This window comes from Ciconia boyciana, chromosome 2 (genome assembly GCF_034638445.1).
Source record: "Ciconia boyciana chromosome 2, ASM3463844v1, whole genome shotgun sequence".
Lineage (NCBI taxonomy): Eukaryota > Metazoa > Chordata > Aves > Ciconiiformes > Ciconiidae > Ciconia > Ciconia boyciana.
In genome coordinates this window covers 147,081,940-147,102,107 of record NC_132935.1, presented here as the reverse complement: position 1 = coordinate 147,102,107, position 20,168 = coordinate 147,081,940, and the positions used below count along the sequence as shown (strand labels likewise).

The 20,168-nt window shown below is 35.5% G+C and overlaps 1 protein-coding gene across 1 annotated transcript in view; it reads right to left on the bottom strand.

Moving 5' to 3' along the window:
* Positions 1–20,168, bottom strand: part of MALRD1 (MAM and LDL receptor class A domain containing 1) — a 291,485-nt gene that overhangs the window by 178,794 nt on the left and 92,523 nt on the right. Inside the window, exons 21-23 of the mRNA XM_072851516.1 lie at positions 8,024–8,180; positions 4,403–4,513; positions 3,292–3,505 (exon numbers count right to left, since the gene is read on the bottom strand). Of these exons, the coding sequence (XP_072707617.1) occupies positions 3,292–3,505; positions 4,403–4,513; positions 8,024–8,180 (482 nt within the window). The remainder of the gene's footprint in view (positions 1–3,291; positions 3,506–4,402; positions 4,514–8,023; positions 8,181–20,168) is intronic.

The window sequence follows — 20,168 nt, the reverse complement described above, 5'->3', positions numbered from 1 at the left end:
CAGTACAAAAGCAAAGCTCATCCTTTTGTCTGTGGAGCAGTGACACAGGGCTGCTGAATTAGTCTACTGGGTGAGAGCTTAATAAGTTAAGAAAAACACTTAACAGTAGGTATATGAATTGTATTATGTTGATCAAAAAAGATCTAATGAATCTTTGTAATAAACTAAGTAATTAAATAGAGCAAAATTTAAACTATTTTAAGTCATATTACTCACAACAGTTATGCCTAGATGAAAAAGAAGTACAGAGCTATAGAAGCAGATCTGTAGTGCAAAACACATGATGCTGAGGACCTGATGACATTTAGAGGGGCAGCAGAGGAAAGAGGACTGAGGTGGTATAGGCTGATCCTGCAGGCTGAATGACCAGTAGTGGTTGGAATACATTTGATGCCCTCTTGGAGCTCATATTTCAATTTATTTTCTAATGAAAAGAGCCTAGTTCATATGCTTGAGTACACTCTACAATGCAAACCAAATCTCAATAAATAGGAATAACTGAGAGATTTGCTTCAGAAGCACACTGATGAGCTAAACCAAACATTAACAAGCTCAGACAAAACCAAACATCTACCAAGTAGAGCCACCTGCACTGGCACTAATCCAGATTTCAGACTGGAAAAACACTACTGCCCCACAGCCTTTTTTACAATATTTAATTTACTAGATCTCATAAAACACCATTTCTACCTCAAGGAGGCATGCCCAACTCAATCTAATCAGAGCTGCTGCAGGAGACCTTCCTCTGATACACTGATAACCTCAAGCACTATAAGGCAAACCCTGGCAGCTTCTGAACAAGGTTGAAGGAGTGCTACCACTCCTCTCCAGCACTGTTGTGGTGTATTTTGTTCTCATATACTTGTAGTAAGAAAATAGTACCAGTGACATTATACTTAAAGAAATCTCTGAGCTTGGATCACTCATTCGGTATCTAATGGAATAATTTCTAAATGTTGGATAAATCAGTATATCTGTTAAAACGTGTACTTGACTTATTTTATGGCACTGACGTCATGCAACTAGCTAAAAAGAGCACTCTACAAAGCAAACAAAACCAAGTCACAGATCTCTCAATAGTAATTTCACAACTTTATGAGGCATAGTTTATATCTCAGCAGCACTGGCTTTGTCTAGACATTGCTAATTAGACTTGGTGAGTATTGTCGTGTGATATAGTCCTATTAACATTCTGGAGTTTCAGGAATATAACAGAGATTAGGGACTAGTTGCTTTCAACACGGTGCAGAAATATTTCATTAACTAAGATATGATGACTTTTCGTGCACATAGAAAACCAAACCACATCTACAGTTAAAGCCAGCAATCCAGGAAGGCCTACTGCTAAAAGGTACTTTGGAGATGTCTGGAAACTGCACAGTTTTCGTGTTTTTTTAAACATAATTGCCATGCCTGGGCAAAACTGTCCATTTCTTGTTTCCTGTGCTTTGATCTGTCATGCTTTGCCCTACTAAAGCCTTTCCCAGGCCTCTGAGTTTGAGGTTTTCAAGCTACTGTTCTATGGTTCAGCAGTGAGGAAACAACTCTTCTCTGATGGCTGCAAGGAATGAAAAATAAACTTCACAAAGAGTGGAAATATGTGTTTCCTATCATTGTGTTATCTTTGGAGGCAGCGTGCCTCATGAAAAATCTCAAAAAACAGACCTAGCGTTTTTCTGTTAGGTATATTTTCAGCAAGTGCTATATTATCTATTTCTACTTTATTAAATACATATGGCAGAGGCAGCACCAATAAAAGAAACCCCAAATTCTCCAGCACATAGTGGAAATTTAAAGCAGCATACCTATTTCAAAACTAAAAAAATAAAAGGAAAAAAAGGAAAGCAAAAATTAGTCTAATTCCTGACACTGTTATTGAAAGTGCTATTGAATAAAGCACTCCCAGACCTAACAAAGAAAGTCATAACTGGCCACCAAGCATTTTACAGCACAATTAGACACTATGAAATGGGATTAATTTTTTATCTGAGGCAAAATCCATGTTGACATAGAAGTTCCAACCCAGTAATGACCCCTGTGCTCTTAAGGCTCTGTAATACTTCATTGTAAAGCTTCTTGTCAAAATGTAGTCAGGAGAGTTCTTTTCTTAATTTTTTTAAAAGAATTTTTTACTTTTCTTTAAACTTAAAAATAATAAGTAAAAAAAGCACTTTACAGGAAAGCATTTTCTTTGTGGGACTGTTTCAGTTAATCTCTTTTCCCATGGGGAATCAGAATGAAATACTTACTTTAGGGGGTTGCAAAACTAAATCCCATCAGCCTGTTGGAACCACCTTTCCCCTAATGCTTCAGTCTCTACTTGACTGATGGTGTTTCGTGGGAAATACAGACAATAAGGAAAACTCAAAAAAGTCATGGGTAAACAGCTTTTAAATATTTCAGAAAATAAAAGCCAAAATATGAGAATCTTTTTCAACAGAGTAATTCCAACTTGATATACTCCTCATTTTTAGTTGCAGAAGATCTGAACTGGTCCCCATATAGCTTAGTGACATGCTATTCCTGCTTTGGAAATCACTGAGAAGTTTAATAGAATGAAAATAATTTGTGAAACACAGTCCCTTTGCTGTGTACCTTAGCTTCATAGGATATCAGCATACGTTTTCTTCATAGAATTGTATTCACTGAGAATTTGATAAACTGTATTCATAGTCTCAATAAAAATGAGGCAACTGTTCATACGGTACCAAACAATGCAGATTTGATTATGTGAGCATTTTCCATGATTCTACTAGAAAAAAGAAAATATTAGTACTATATATTGTGATCCATTTCTCCAGAGGAGAACCCATTTGATATGAAACATCATTCTCTGAATCTGAAACTACAGGTGCTGTTTCCTGATACCTCTTGTAAAACCAAAATTGTACAGTATTCAGATTAAAATGATTTGCTAAGAGACCTGACAATCCTTGAAATATCAAAGGAGTTATGTCCCTCATATCTCAAACGTATTACGCTTGAGGTATTTTTTTCAGCTTTAATACATTCTTTTCATATGGAAAATAGGAGATTTTTATTCTGCTTTTAAAGACAGCTGCTTTCTGAGTTATTTTAAGAAATTCACTAACAGCTCTTTTTATTTTCTATCATATGATTTCAAATTAAATAATAGTAATTTAAAATCCTTGAAATCCAAGGAATAGAATTAAATTATTACCTTCTTGTTTGCTTTCTTAGCTGATGAGCTGCCAAAAGTATTCAAGTAATAACAATTCACAGCAGGCACTGTTATTTATGATAATTATATTAAAAAACTATCGTACTTACTGCAAATAGTAGGGCTCTCATCTGAGTTATCTGCACAGTCATTTACAAAATCACACAGGTTATCCTTTGGGATGCAGTACTTGTTGGCACATGTGAATTCCTCTGATGTGCAACGTCTGCCTGGGATGAGCAAAGGGGAACAATCTTCAAAGGTAATATCATCCACTGCCACGTCTCCCATGTAACTGACACCACGTTTTGCCCTGAAAACAACCTAATAAGAATTACATAACTATTACAGTAAGACACTGTTAAGATATATAAAAGCTTATACATGCAACATGAATACAACAGAGACTATGACGGTCCTTGCAAATCTTGGAATATGAAGTGGTCAGTTCTTACTATCAAAGCACAGTCCTATGAAAGCTTGTACTACTGCTTGTACAGATCTGTCATTATAGTTATTGAAGGACCATCCTTTAACATTAACCAAGTAGAAAAAAAAAAAGGGAAAGAAAATGAGCAACACAAACACATACTGGTCCCCACTTGTCCTGAATTAATAGCAAGGGTTCCACCTACTTCTGCAAAGTAAGCATGAAAAAGACTAGTCTGAGTCATTCATCAGTTATTCCAATGAAGGTAAAAAAAATGTTAAAGTTTCATTAAAAGCTATCCAAGACAGAAGTACCAGGGAATGTAACACATTTTTAAATATGTTCCTGGCTGTCTGTGTTTCTTTTTATAAGGATACAACTAAGCATCGCATACCCATGACTAAGTATCTCTAAGAGGCTTAGGAATCAGTTCATATTTCAAAGTGAACATCACGCTTAAGACTCTTTTTTCAAAGTCCAGGTGTAATACTACTACACACTAAGGAGAAGGAAGTGGAATAGTTTAACCTGAGTTGGATTCAAGGATAGAAGAGATTCTCTGTCTTAAAAATGGATATCATTCTGAGATTGAAGGGGAGTGAGAAATCTCCAAAAAACTTGTGTCCATCTCAGATAAGCAATCAGACAGCTGAAAAGATGACTTTTGCTATACAGAAGAGGAGGTACAGTATGTGTATGGGGCAAAAAGGGAAATGAGGAGGTGAAGAATGCATAATATAAAAGTACCTAAAGCCAGCTGTCTAGGAAGCACATAACATAGGAATACACACCTGAAAATTTGAACGAATTCCTAAGAACACTTCTGCTCTTTTCCACTGGGGACCTTGGCTGCCACTTTGAGTCCACAGTTTAGAAGTCCTGTTACCAGTTTTACAGAGTACCTGAAAAGGAAATAATTCTAGGTCACAAAAAATCTTTCCATTACCAGCTCACTTTATGTCCCTTAATTGTATACAAGAGTACAAGAATATCTTGTACAACTTATCTCTATACCACCATTAAATATCATAGAATCATAGAATATCTGGAGTTGGAAGGGGCCCAAAAGGATCACCAAGGCCAACTCCCTGCTCCTCGCAGGACTATCTAAAACTAAACCGTATGACTAAGAGCGTCGTCTAGATGCTCCTTGAACTTTGAGAGGCTTGGTGCCATGACCACTTTCCTGGGGTACCTGTTCCAGTAACCAACCACCCTCTCAGTGAAGAACCTTTTCCTAATGTCCTATCTGACACAAAGGGATTTGTCAGTGTAAATGACTATCCTAAGAAAATAATTCTTTAAGATTTTCTGATCTCCTCATAAACATACTCAGTCCAGAGCCTTACGTGGACTAACTTATCCCATTAATTTATCCGGAGTGGCTAGCCACAAATAAAAATTGCTCATTAATGGGTTGGGATCCATTTGTAAAACATGGAAACAGCATTAACAACAAGAGTTACTGAAAAATTTATTTGTTCATGCATCCGTTATATTGCTCCATTCTGGGATAGATTTTCTTGTCCTGATTCTTATGAAACTGTTTTTTCTTCTACAAATAAAAACTTGTCCTTTTCTTCTAAAGACCAAATTTCACCTGTTTGGCCAATGGAAGACTTGTAAATACCCTTACCCCTGTAAATAGTCGTTGAACTGGGGAAAGCTGACATTTTTTGACATGAGCACAAAATCCTAAATATGCTTTACTCCAACCTCTTGGGCATCCAAGTTCAACTGAGCTGACAATAACAACAAGATGGGTGTTTGATGAAGTGAGTCAAGCTGTGTCTCCAGCCAGTACTCGCAAAGCTAAACAGCAGTTCACCAGTTGCCTGAACCACTTCTGCTTTCAAGGATTTATTGCTACTGTGTGCAATCTTCTTAGGGCAGTCCAGGCATTTTTCATCTTAATGAAAAGAAATAAGTGTTTTTTTGAAAATTTATGCAGTCCCATGAGTCTATATGATATTGCATAACAGGTAAGTTCTGCCAAGCAAACAGCAGATCCTCACACTGAAGAGCTTTCATTCCAGGGGAACAAAAGAAACAGGTGTAATATATTAAATTGAATAGAAAAACAGTGTGACACTTGGCTTTATAGACAAGAAGAACTGCCTGCAGAAGACATGAATTTTAAAGGAAAAAGAAATAAATTGGAGAGAAAAAGGGATTACAGATATTATTTGAGAGAATAAAGGGTGCTGAATAAGAAAAGGTTTTTCTTACACTCGCATACAAACTGTATATTTATATGAATGTATATATGTGTGTGACTATATAGACACATACACACATGCTTTTACATACACTGTAAATTACCTACTAAATTATAAATCCAAATCCTTCATCAGAAATTCATATTTTCTATGATATCTTGCTAAAGGTTATAATTTTAGAGTTAAATATGGCCATAAATTTATATGCTATTAAAATCCAAGGCTTCCCTGTACCCTAGTGCACTTTGAAGCCCTCTGCATTTCAATTACATTGCAAGTATTGAAAAAGAACATCTAATACTTTGGTAGAGTTACCCATGCCAAGTCAGAGGGCAGAAACCAGACAAAAAAGGTTCCAACAGATATTCAAACCAAGGTTGCACAATTAAGTGACAGCTAATCAATGTTTTAGAAAGTCATAGAAACATAGGACGACAGCCATTCATGCAAACAACAGGAAAGTCTTCAGCATGTCCTACATGATGTTTGACAGCATGCATGCAGCCTAACATGCAAAAATCCAACCTTGTGAATTAAATAAAAATGTGGTAGTCTTAGGCGAAGAGATGGATAAAAGGCCTTTAGTGATTTTTAAGCACAGAAAACTTTCACATTCATATAATACTTAGAACTTTTAGAATAAAATAATGAGAAATTACCTAAATAATTTTATATTCTGAGTTATTCCTACATTCATTATTAATTAATTAATCAGTTGAAACAAGGTAATTATTTACAATGTTTACAATGCAAAGGTTTTGTGATTTTCCTTTGGTACATCTTAAAATCATTTAGGTTATAGAGGGAGGAAAAATCAGTTAAGGAATAGAGGGAAATTGTAGTCTCCTGTGTTGAAACCGAGAAAAAAAAATCTCTATATATTTGCCTTTTGTGGTGGTAATACTGGGCATGGCTCCATAGAATTTACTGTTAATTTCTACAAAACACTCTGTGGACCTGATTCCAACTAATGTGGGTTCCCACACTGTAAAGAAGCCCTGGACTCTTGAGTAAATCCAAAGAAGTCTCAAAGCAAACTGATCTGTCCTGAGTCTTAAAACTGACGACAAACCATCTTTATACTCTGATTTCCCACTAATTCTGATGAATTAAAATTTGACTACTTGCCAAGCAGCCTAGCAAGATCACTTACTTGGGAGAAATTCAGCGATATGTTTAAATATTGTTTAAGAAAAATTCAAGAAAACACAGAACAGGCTTCCTCTGAGCGTCTAGCAAGTTACATGCATGGGGTGAAGGCCACCACGTCTCAGATTTCAGTTCTAATGTCAATATACATTTTAATTTCATCTCCAAAACACTTGAATTCTGCCAGCTTTTTATTATAATTTGTTATTCAGAGTAACCGAGCTAGTGAGAATTTATTTGTACAATTAAATCCACATGCACTGGCCACACACAATTTGATACTGAGTGCACAGGTGACTGGGTAACTTATCCTGAGCATTTTTTTCAATCAATTCTGATGCTGTAGTTATTGTATAACATTCATGGGAAATCCTATTATAGTTACTCAGATGTATGGCAAAAAAAAATGGTTGAGAACAATGTTGCTGTTTTATTCATTCACTTTGCAGTGACTTATTTGATCTACAAGCTGCTGAATGAGTTACATGTCCTTTACAAAAGTGCTTTTATTTTAACTGGTGTGAAGAAAAGGGTATGGGTAAGAAAGTTTGTTACTGTTATGTCCTAGAAATAGTTCAATGCTGCTTACATTAATATAATTAACCTCTGAAAGAAAAAGATATGTTAAACTTTCCGAGGAATAAGCTGTTTCTACAAAATTTTACAGCAAATTTTAATACAATGACTTCTTTTTTTCATGCTCCCACATTCAGCCAAAGACTTCAATGTCCAAATATCTACTGATGTTTTTCAGTGGCAAGGGGTATTGTGCAGTACAAGGCTTTTTCTTGTATGGAAGTTCCAACCACAGTATATCTATAAAGGTCATAATTTTTGATTGCTGTAGAAAGTTACATTTTCCTCAGCTTACTTGAGCTAATGCTTCCTTCAGATCATAACATATTGAGAGCAGTGGAGTGTTAGTAATTGTTTTCATTTATTAGCAGCCTGTGCTTTAATGAAACTAAATGACAAGGCATGATTTTTCTCACAGCAATTTCAGGCACTAAGAAAAAAACCTCAAACCAAAGAACATCTCCGTACCTCCAGAGAACCTATTGTTGAACCATTCATGTGGCTCCAGAAAGTGATTTTGCATTTGGGCCCCGTAAGGGAGATGACTGGTGTAGCAATGTCAACTGTTTGACCAAATTCTCCATTTGAGCTGTCTGCAAACAGATACCAGCCTTCTTCAGTACACCTGCTCAGAGAGAAAGGTTTTTCTTTATGAAAACAAAACATTTAATCATAATTAAGTTCTAGTTAAAGTTAAAATGGTAATATTTCCTTATACAAATATTGCATCTTCTGTCTGGGTATCTGGATGCCTTTTAGTTTATCAATGTGTAGCCAGAATCACAAAAAGCCCTTGAAAAGGCAGCTAGTATTTCTATATCAGAGATTGGCAAAACAAAATACAGAGCTGAAGTCAGCCTTTACCCACAGGGTGATATAGATAATGGCTAGAGGGCCTCTGGGTTTCCCCCCCACTTTCTTTCCTCAGGGAAATCAGAGGGTTTGATCCTGGCTTGAAGTCAAGAAAATCCAAGATACTGGGTGAAATTCTTTCTCCTGAGCTGCTGGGAAAGATGAGGCTGGCTTTGCAGTAAGCATCAGACTCTGAGTGTACAGAGAGACCAGAAGTGCAGTTTTAGTGTTTTGGGTATCTAAGATTTGGCTCCTAAAAAACTTGCTTTTCAAAATAAAAAGCAGCTGTTGACCAAAGATAATATTCCGTTCTCTTCAGTGGAGCTCCTACACGCTCACTGCTTCTCAAAGAACCTTTCCAACAAGGGCTTACAAACCTGATGATGGAATCTATGTTTTTAAAAAGGTCCTGGTATTAGGTTTTCCTTGCTTTTCAGTTTTGCTGTTTGGCCAAGCTCTGAGCAACCGTTCCGTAAAGTTGCACCACTGCAACTGTGAGAAGGCAGTGACCATGCCCAGCAAGCACCGCCCAGAGGAACACGGGGTGCTCAGATGGTGTTCACAGACTGAAAGTCCTGCCACACAGGAATAGTCAGGAATTTGATGGTACTGATTCAAGAACTTTTTTTTCTTCCACCAGCCCTCTCTAAGTTTTTATACTTACAGCAGTCTAAAGGACTAAAAGACTTTGGTGCCTGCAGTAAGAACTCGGTTTGATGCAGTCTTTGCTGCAATAGCCCTGCAGTATTAAACAAATATTATAGAAGCTACTTTTTCAATAATCTAGTGAAGTTTCTTTGAAATCTTGTAAGAAAATTGTTTCTTTAAAACATGTTATAAAATTTTAAAAAACATCTTCACTATTTATCTAGACACAATTTACTTCAGTTTGCAATGCCTATATTGAACTCGACATGCACTCAACATTGAACTCAACTGTGTGATAAAATAACCATGAATTTAGCACATACAGGTTTATTACTGCAAAGTTACAACAAAACTACATTTTGATTACATTTTACAGATTACATTTGCTGTATAGAATAATTCATACTCAATAATCACAAACTACTTTAACATATATTAATTAAGGCCTGTCATGTACTCTGGAGGTCAAGGATAGACTGAATTCCACTGTATATTCAGTCACTTTAGGAACAAGATGTTCTATCTACTATAGTACATGATATAAAGTAGGCTAGAAACAGGCAAATTTTATCTCTCTACTCTCACAGCAATTTCCTCTGAGGATCTGAAGTCCCTTGATTAATTCACTCATCCTTAGAAACACGTATGCAGTAACTTGTTTCTAATATGAACAGTGACAGATTGATAGACGGCAAAACAGCCTGATCTTCCTTTTGCTCAGGGCAAAGAATTTCATAGAGTATCTCCTCAACCTTCCTGTAACCTGTGGTTGATCTTACGGCTATATTTAAACGAAAATAATTTTCCATCTCTTTCTTCATGTTTAAGACTGTTAAATTTTTGCTTCATAGGACAGCCATTGACACAAAACAGCCCCTCAAAAATCCTTGCAAATCAGTGGCTGGTTCATTGCTTGTTACACAGAGTATTGCTTCTGCCTCCCCTGGTGTCACACCAGAAAAAATAAGGATTAAAAAGGAAACTGCTATAGCCATGGGAAACTACAGAAAATATTTTAGTGGATGAAAATAAGAGACAATTCTGATAGTTATAAAATGTGTTGGTACAGAAATCCCAGGCTGTTTCCTTCAGCAGGACAAAGTGCAGGACAAATTGCAATTCTAACACTACCATGGGTCAGAAGTGGAGGGAGCACTTTTACTAGTTAATCAGCCACAATTCAATCCTGTAATCATTAGACACTTCTCAGAGGTTTCCCAAAACCTTATCTAGCATGTAAGAATGAGAGAATCATTGTATTTATAGATATTGGTAAGGATTTGTATGTAAAATATCTGCAAATGTCAAAAGGCACAGAAGTGAATTATTCCCATAATTTCTCTTTAACTAGGAAAGATGATTCTCAGCTCTAAACTGTTAATATATTTGTTTTATTTAAAATTACGTGCTAAAAGATCATGTAAAATAAAGGAACTTATGCAGGAAAAGATAACATTTTGCAGATAATTTCTTACATGTTAATTGGAAAACATTAAGTACTTATGATTCATGATTGAAAAATTAAGACTTTTACATAAGAAATCAGTAGTGTGTGGGATGGGTTGCCTATGCACATAGTTTAGGTAGAAAACAAATACATGCAGGAAAGCATGGTCATGATAAAAGTATAACATTTCTACTGCCACCCATAAAATAGAAATAACTAGTCAGCAGAATTATAATCTTCCTTTCTTATAACAGAAATGCCCAGTGGTTTATAGTAAAATTTTCTCTAAGCCACATACAAGTAGATCTTTTTGAAGGAGGAAAAATACGTTTTAAAAATACATCTGAAAATGTGGGGCAGACCTTCATTTGGTGTAGGTCAGACATGTTACAGGTGAAATCACTGAGGACTGCTGATAAAGCCAACAGGCACCAAAATCAGTCTGGTGGGATTCTAGGGGGAAGAGTAATAATCTGGGAAAATCTGTATTTTCTCCACAATCTTATTTTTACTTTCATTCAGAAGCAGATGAGAAAAGTGTTGCTGAAGCTTTTCTTTTATCACTGTATCCTGGCAATTCAGACATCTTTATAATTACTGCATGCATTTACGTCATCCTTGAGACAGTAGCATAAATATTTGGAAGTGAACTATTGCAGAAAATAAGCACAAAATAGAGTAACATATATGCAAGCCTTAGGGCAATTAGGTAAAAATAATCCCAAAACAAAAAGTAATAGAGCTTTTTTGTTAAAACAGCTTCTCCTAATAAACTGCAGGTACTATAAATGATAATTGAAAATTTTGAAAACTACATAGTTACAGATCTTTCAAGCAAGTCTACATTTGGAATATTCATTATTTCCCTCCTTTCTGCTGAAGAAAGCTCTTATATCAATGTAGCAATTTTTAGTTTCTTTTTTTCCTTGGCACTGAGTATTCTACCAGAGTCTTGCCTGGAGGTAAAAGAATAACCAGTTCTCTTAAGGTCTGCAAAAACATTTAAAAATTCAGAATTTACTCTGCTACTGGGAACTCATGCCTTCAGTGGTCCAAGAGTGTCAGCACTGTATTTACAATAGCATTCAAGAGGGCTGTAAGAAGCAGAATGGTAAAGAGCTCTGAAAAGCAATAGCACTTACAGCCCTCATACTTCCCAGAGTGTTCAGTATAACATCCAGGCCTCTCAGTGAGATTAGTTTGAAACAGTGGTAGGGTACAATCAGCACTATGATGAAATTCAAACACCCATCTCTTATTTGTTGTGTTATGTCAGATATGTCTTTGTCCTGAAGGCAGACCAAAATCACACCTCTGCCTAGATAGTACTGGTCCCATAACACATCCTAAGAAGGCAGGCGTCATTGTAATTTTTTTGGCCTTGTTTCAAGGCTTGCTATAATGTTACATTTAAAACTAGTAAACCAGATGAAAGTACCCTGTATGAAACACCTCACGGAGTGCTAGCCATTAAACATGGTGGCAGTATGTGATTACAAGAATATTAAGGATGTGTGAGAAGGCAAGGGGAAATGGAAGCATCAGAAGGAGCTGGATAAGTGTGTGTAGAGCATCCTTGTTCACCTTCACCCCTATCATGGAAATTTTTACACTTAGGACTACAAGACATATACTTGTGACCTGTCCATGTTGTTGTTTAAAAGGAAAGCTTTCTTCTAGTGTTGGTAGCTGACATTAATTTACACCATGTTTGCTCACAGAGCAAAGCAATCTCTCTGTCTTGAATTCTTTAAACTGTCTGGTATAGCAAACTGAGTGGAATTTACAGGGAGATGCACATTTTATAGGGGGAAGAGTTCGAAGAAAGTAACAAGAAATCATTCTCTTTGCATACAGTTTACATGCTAGAGGACCTGAGCCTTCTATGAGTACATCTTTTGTAGCAGAGCCAGTTAAAGTACATGCAATTATCTGTTCAGCTTGTCGAGCTGTGACTTTTAAAGTAAAAGACTTCTTAGCTGGCCTACGTGTATTTTAAACCAGTTACTAATATACAGTCACAAGGTATTCCAAAACTTTCCATAAACCTAAATTATCAGTCTCTCTTACTCTGCTCAGAAGTTGTTCTCCTCTTCACCCCCCATCTTTGTTCTTTGAGTGATCTTCAGCCAAGGTAGTAATTTCTTCATTGTGTGATTTAATCACCTGACCCTTCCTTAAATTCCTTTCTTTCCTATTCCATAAAAGTACTCACCTTCTTTTTTTTGTTTGTTTGTTTGTTTTTGTTTTTTTTTCACATGAGACCTCAAGAAGTCAATGGTAACAAGTGTAAAACAAGATATTGTTCAACATGTGTAAGAGTGAATAAATCTGGCTTTCGGTGTAGATCTTATGTAAGTGCTGAGATTTAGCAGAATACACGCAGGCTCCCCTGCCAGTAGCTGTACTATCTCAGGCTTATTTGGAAAATTATGTGATGGAAAACCTCTTAGTTGGCAGCTACAATATGTGTCATTAAAATCTTGATATTTGCCCTCTGAAAATAATTAATTTTACCTCTGTACTGCAAGCATTCCCTATATAGAGACATTCCTGTGCCAGTCCTAATTAATTTCAAAGGGAAATTCACAACATTTTAATGTATATAAAAAAATTAAACACAAGCAACTGAGCTACATTTCCATAATTGACTTTGTTAATAGCTTAATATTTCAAGTATCTTTTAAAATGTAGTTAGCAAAGAATGGGCATGTATAAAAGAATCTTCACTTATTTTGCCCTTCAAAACACACAGAAGAACACAGAGAACTGAATATACTAAATGGGAATTAGTATTGAGGGAAAGATTAGGTGTGCTAAAAAAAAGTTGGAGGCATATCCAAAAAATTGGGCCCAGCTTAAATCTGGTAGTGTTGTCAAGTAATGTCTCATCCTGTGCATTACTCATTTCACAGTAGTAGTTGTCTATTGTTGTAATGTCTGAAAGTGAATCAAAAATTAATCAGATGAACTTTCCCATACAGAAAGTTCAAGCTCTGATTTAATTAGTTGTTGGACATCTCTCCATTTTTAAAATGTTAATTAATCTACGTATCTTCTACAAATTGTTTGAGAATCCCTTATTAAGCACGTAGATGGACTTATAAAATACCCTTTTACTCTTTATTTTTCATTTAGAGTGAAAACTAAATCTGGTTAGAAAACAAACAAGTCCATTTCATTAAAGAGTTCTGATTTCCTTCCAAATCTCAGCAATAATGAGGAAAAAAAAAAAAAAAAAAAAAGGCAAACGAAGGAGGGAAATTTCAGTTTCCTTAGAGGGATAAGCATCCCAATTATTTGCACACCATACTAAAATTTGAAATTCAAAAAGCAGCAGGTCCCACATTCCTTTCCATTTTTCCTGGATATATGTATCCATAAACTCTGTGCAGCATCTATATAGCAAACGAGAGCCCCATAGACATGTTGGACCTATTACACATTTAAAGCGTTATTCTTCAGCTCTCCAACACCATCTGTTCATGATCTGCCAAGTCAGTGACCTGCTATTAGTCCAGATGGGTTTCTGTACAGAGAGAAACCCCAAATGAGTGGTCAAAAAAACAGTAGGGCACTGGATGGCATCCAAAAGAAGCACTCTCTTGGCCAAAGGGGAAGGATTGTGGGATAGTAGACTTATCAGGAAAATGAGGGCCATCAAAGCTCAAGTTGATGGTTTGAATCGGACAAGGCAGTGGCTTCAGTTTGCATTTATCACATCCTATGCATCCTTTGTCAGGGTAATGGGGCTGGGGGAGATATCTCAGTCTCTTTATCTATTTCCTTTCCTCCAAGAGCATAGGTAACCAGCTAACAAAAGTTTTGCCAAAGTTAAGATATTTGCAGGAGAATTTTAGTTTTAGATTAGCTAGGATTTCCTAGTTAGAAAATATTTCATCAAAAGATTTCTGAGAAAATTTTTTAGATTATTGTTTCATTAGCTAAGAGAGAGTTAAATTCTCCCCTTTTTCTTCCTAACAACCATATTTATGAGAAAGGATTTATATTGGTGTCATTTTTTCTTGTATTATGTTATCAGAGTATAGTATTGGTATTTTAATGCCTTATATATTTGACCCAAGATGGTTGCAAACTGTGATCCTTTGACCTTTCCAGCACAGTAGCTTCATTTTATGTTGATTCCTATTATTTCTTGTTTATAGTGTCAGAAACCAGATGATATGAAAGTTCTGGTAAAAATTTAAGTAGGTGTAAAAATAAAAGTCTATATTAAAAATCTTTAAAAAGATGCTAACTTTTCATATTTTCTAGCATTGGTAACAAAGGTTGCAACAGAAATATGAAGCACCCAAAAGTCATTATTATTACAGTATTCCTGAGGAAACAGACAAAGATACAAGGAAGGCTTAATCTTTATCTTTGTGTGTGTCCATATAGAGTCCAATGTAACTTCAATATATTAACTGTAAAATGGGAAAGCCACGTACACATTGTGCCTATAGCACAGTTTACTTGAAATTTGGCTTTAAGGTGGGGAACTGCTGAAAGGTGGGTAGAAGCAATATAGAAATATTACAGAAAGTATTATAAAAATATACAGAAAGAGTAAGCCTTCTGTAAAAAAAAACAAAAAAACCCAACAAACCCTAACAGTACCCTCAACACTGCATCTGCCTGTAGAAATCACAAAAAGATGCTAAAAAATTTCAGAAGTGAAAGAGACCTTAATATTCATGCACTCATCCAGGAAGAAATTTATCACCTCCTTTATACTCTGGGTAACAGCTACTCAATGCACTGCCCATTTCAGCCAGAATGCAACACATGATGTAGGAAGGAGAGGGCAGTCTGTGGACAGTGGCCAAGGTTTTACTCGAGATGTATAATGACCGTGAATCTGAAAGAAATGTGGCAGAACACACTCCTCTAGGAAGCATGAGAAGGTTTATGAGGAGAAAGAAGGACAATGAGAAAAAATTCCTTGTTTCTTTAGTATCTGTATTTGCTAGATATTCAGTGTCTGCACCAGAAATAGTTTGACTACTTATCCTTCTGTAGATAATATAGGATGGCCTATTATACATCATAACATACAAACAGATATTTTACAGCTCCTGTTTTGCAGTGACTTACACAAAACATATTCATTGGCTTCAACAGGGTTCTTTCCTGAATAAAGGATTGCAGCTGTAAGGATATTATTGCAGAAAAAGAATCTATATGCAAAATTAAAATGTCATAAAATGTGTAACTTTCAGTAATCTTAAAGGACAATAAGAACTCAAATAACCTAATTAATTCTACTATGTATCAGAGAAAGATTTTCTCCACTAACCACTTAACTATTAATAGGTTTTAAATAGTCAGTAACTCAAATCTGTATTTAACAACTAGAAAGAAAAAAAAAAAAGGAAGTATTTTCTTCAATTAAATTTAGGTATTTCTGTAAACATTTTAAAAAATTAAAAAAGAATTGAAAGCAAACAGTGGTCAGGAATGCAGATCTTCACTTACAGCAATATGTGATAAATTGAATTTCAAACAGTGGTAATTCCAAAAAGAGTTAAGTTCTTTTACCATGATTTGAAACATATTTTTTTATCTAGTAAGCTTCCACTTCCATTAACATTAACACATAATAAACTCAGAATCAAAAAAGTAATATGATTGTCATGCCATAACAAAGGAGATGTAAATTTTTTTGGAAGACTGCTTTCTGAAAGGATATAATAAAGTTATTTCCTATTGCAGAAGCCATCCTCTAGCTGTGTTTACAGATAATTGTCGGTAAATTGCTGGACGCCAACAGACCTAATTCTTTGGACAGTGCTAGAGACAAAATTTTCTATCTTGAGCATCTAAACTTTGCCACATGAATACAGGATTGAGCTTCAATCGTTAATTCAAACTGAACAGAAACAAAGGTGCTCAACACACCAAAGCACTAGTCACATACTGAGACCTGTAATTGGACACTGAGATTAGAAAGGTGTTCCAAAGAAAATCGCTACAAATGTGAGAAGGAATTCTTGCACTAAATCAAAGTGTGTTATATTTATTATCAGACTCTAAGAGTAAAAATTCCAAAAGAAACTTGCTATCTTTGATCATGATACAAGCATACCACATAAAGCTTTGAGTACAACTTTGATTCCCTGTTTTACATAATAGATATGAATTCCAGAAAGAAAATGTGCTGGTAAAGTTTTACCTACACACAATGATTAAATTCTTCACAGTTTAATCTATTTTCATTATGAGATTAATCCCATGCTCTGGCATCCTAATATACAGAGCTAAAAAATACTTTGAGTACATTCCCTTTCTTTGTATAAAATTAGGTTTGATTAAATTACAATTCCTTGAAATGGACTAGTTATTTGACATCATCCTGCAAATAACTTCTGACCGTTAGCTTATTCTTAAAAGTAATTAGTATTTCACAACTACATATTTAAGTTGGACACACAAGTAATAGGAATACTTGTGCTCCCCAAGTGGATGGTGCAAAACTTAGAATTACTTTTTCAGCACTTTTCAACCCCAAACTCTTTTTTTCCTAAAATAAGAATTATATTTGCTTCAATTTCATTAAACACACAGTACAGAGATTTCTCTTATAAAAATATTAAATGTACAGTCTTTAGTGTTTAGCTTTTAAACAACATACTGCTTCAGGTGATACTAATGTGTATTATCTATATTACTATGACAGCTGTGTGCACTTGCAGATTATCTTTCCACACATGTTCTTCTGAACTTTGCCACTAACGATTTAAGCAGACACTAACAAATGGATTATGACAAAGTCAAAAGATAATATTAACCTGAAGCCTGATAAGACTCCAGACTTCGTTACTGAAGGTGGCTCATTTCTTATAAGCGCTGATAGAGTCACCTGATATTCAAAGTTGAATGTATGGTCCCAGTTCTAAAGGGACAAGCGGAGGGTGGAGAAACTTTATGCACAATGTTACAGTGGGATTATTCTCAGACTGTACTGCAACCACACATAAACTTCACTTTTTTTACTGGGTGTAACAAGAGGAAATATTAGATATTATCAGAAAGTACTTTTAAAGTTAGGTGGGTGATGAAAGTATGTGAATTAATAATTCTATAAATATATAAAAATTAAATCAGTTTTTGTTGTTTATTGTTACTTTATTTCTCTAGATGGCCTTGAATCTTTATTCTGATGAAATCTACTCGTTCAACTCAAGAATCACAAGAATTGCACATATGGAAGCAGAATACCCATCAGGGCCTGTGATAGATAGATACACTGTAACATGCTAAATAAACTCCTCTTTACAAGGCTGAAATACTGCCTTCCTTCCATTTTCCATTGTCTTTGAGTACTGTAAGCATCTTCTTGGAGACAGCTATGGAGCCTACAAAGCTTAATGCTATGTGCTTCACTTCACTGTGAATAAAGTTATTGAGCAAGATCAATGGATATACACACACATTTGTCTAAATTAAATAATACTATTGAGAACAGATCTATGGAGTGTAAAAGCATCACATAAAGCTCCTATTTTTCCTCCACTTCTACATAAGTGTAACTAACTATAGTACTCTCAGGTATCATTTATACTCTCCATGTCTAAAAAGCTCATTTAAAAGCATTGTCGTTAATTTCAGTGTCGTCAAGCAATTCCTGCTTAAAGAATAGTAGTGAGCACAACCTAAACAGAATGAGACAGCAGGTCCAACATAAATATACAGTAGTTAAATATGTCAAACTCTTCAGACACCCATCCATATAAAGAGGCAACCACAGAATTGGTGTATTAAGCATTTCTTGTGGTGTATTGCAATGAGGCTTAGTTGATGCCTTCAGGAAGGTGTTTCATCTCAGGAGCTTTTTTTTATCCTTTTGGTTGGAATAAGGCAGACAGCTTTTTGTTAATGTCCATCAGTCCTTTAAAAATCATTCCATACATTGTAAATACATTTAAGCTGCTTTTGGGATTACCTCTACAAAGTAGAGGTTCTGATTACATGAGAAAAACTTAGAGATTTGGTTTTAAAGAAATTCATGGGGAAAAAAGGTATATGGTAATTCCATTTGTCTGTTAATATATATCACTTGCTAAAACTTCAAGAGAAGCAGAAATCTCCTTTATAAGAGTTTTGATAAAGAAATTTAAAACAGAAAGCACATATAGACTGTCCAGAGTATATTCTGAACAAGGCTTTACAGGAGAAACTGGAATTTTATAAATGAATCTTAATTACTTCTTGTAGATTCATCTGGTAGTATTACTCAGCTACGGGGAAAAGAATACAAATTGGTATGCAGACTTGGTTGGAGAACAGACTGGAAAATTGGTGCACATCAACATAAATCCAGTGCTTTAGAGATATAGTGTAATCACAGCAGAGTAGAGATGAGTGAGATATAACCACCCAAGTCTTTGCTTAGCACTCCAGGACAATCTTGTGTACCATGCTGAGTGCCACACTCCCATACTATGGCAATTGGAACCAGCGCTACCTAAAACTGGGCTGGAGCAGGCGCATCCACATGAGTTCTAATCACACCTGAACTGCAGCGCTGACAGTTTATAATCAGAGGAAAGTGCACAATGCTAATGAACCACAAATCTGGTGAAGCACTTTGAATCCCATTTTTCTTCTTTCACTGAGCAGAACAACATTTTGGAAGTAGCAACAACTGTTTAAAAAAAACGTATTTCTTGCTCAGACAAAACATGATCACTACACACTTTTGTAAATACAGTTGTACCTTTCTGTATGGATCATGCATTTGCAAATTTTGCAAATCTCTAAACCTCTGAGCTGTAGGTATGTCTTTTAAAAAAGTACACAGAAGTGTCTTGAGAACTGCGGAAAGTGCTGGGTCCTTTAAGAGCAGAAACAGTATCGTTGGTTTAAGGCTACCTTAAAATAGCAGAAGGCTAAAATAACAGAACAGCTGATATTGAAAACTAAAGCCTAATAAACTTAACTGCCAACAAATAAACCTTTATAGTTGAACAGTAGAGCACAGATTAGTATGTTATTAATCAGTCTAATCCCCTTTTCTTTTTTTTTTTTCTTTGTTCTGTCAGCATCATTGTTCTCCAAGAATCTCTGTAAACCTCAAGATTTACCAATGGCACTTAAAAGCACTGCAGCATACCAACCACCACACAAAGTAAATGGCATCAGAGATGAAAGATTCCACATTTTGATCATAACACAACAGTCAGTGGCTGTTAGTTAGATTTTCTCCATTGGAGATTTTAGTCTAATGGCTTCTGACTGACACAGGGCTGAGATTAATTAATGGTCTTTCCATGGCTCATCTGAACCTGCCACATCTCATTAGCATTCTGTCATATCTCTGTAAATTCTGTGAGGTTGAAGGCAAAAGGAAACAAGAGGAATGAGTTTCCTTCTCAAATAACCAAGCTCAAGGTGAAAAAGCCACCAAAATTTCTAATCACAATGGGCATTAATTTTAATTAGCAATTTTCTGCATTACAGCTTAGTATAAAATTGTGTGTTACTGTAGAAAATTCCTCAGTAACTACATTTTTACTTAGCATCAAACGTCTAATAACTATGGTCTTGTTTCTTGCCTTATTGTCACCCTGGATATTTACTACCATGCACAGTAAAACATTTGATTACCTGTGATGCTTTGTTAATACTTTAATGAAGTAATAACACAGATTAGTCCATATTTCA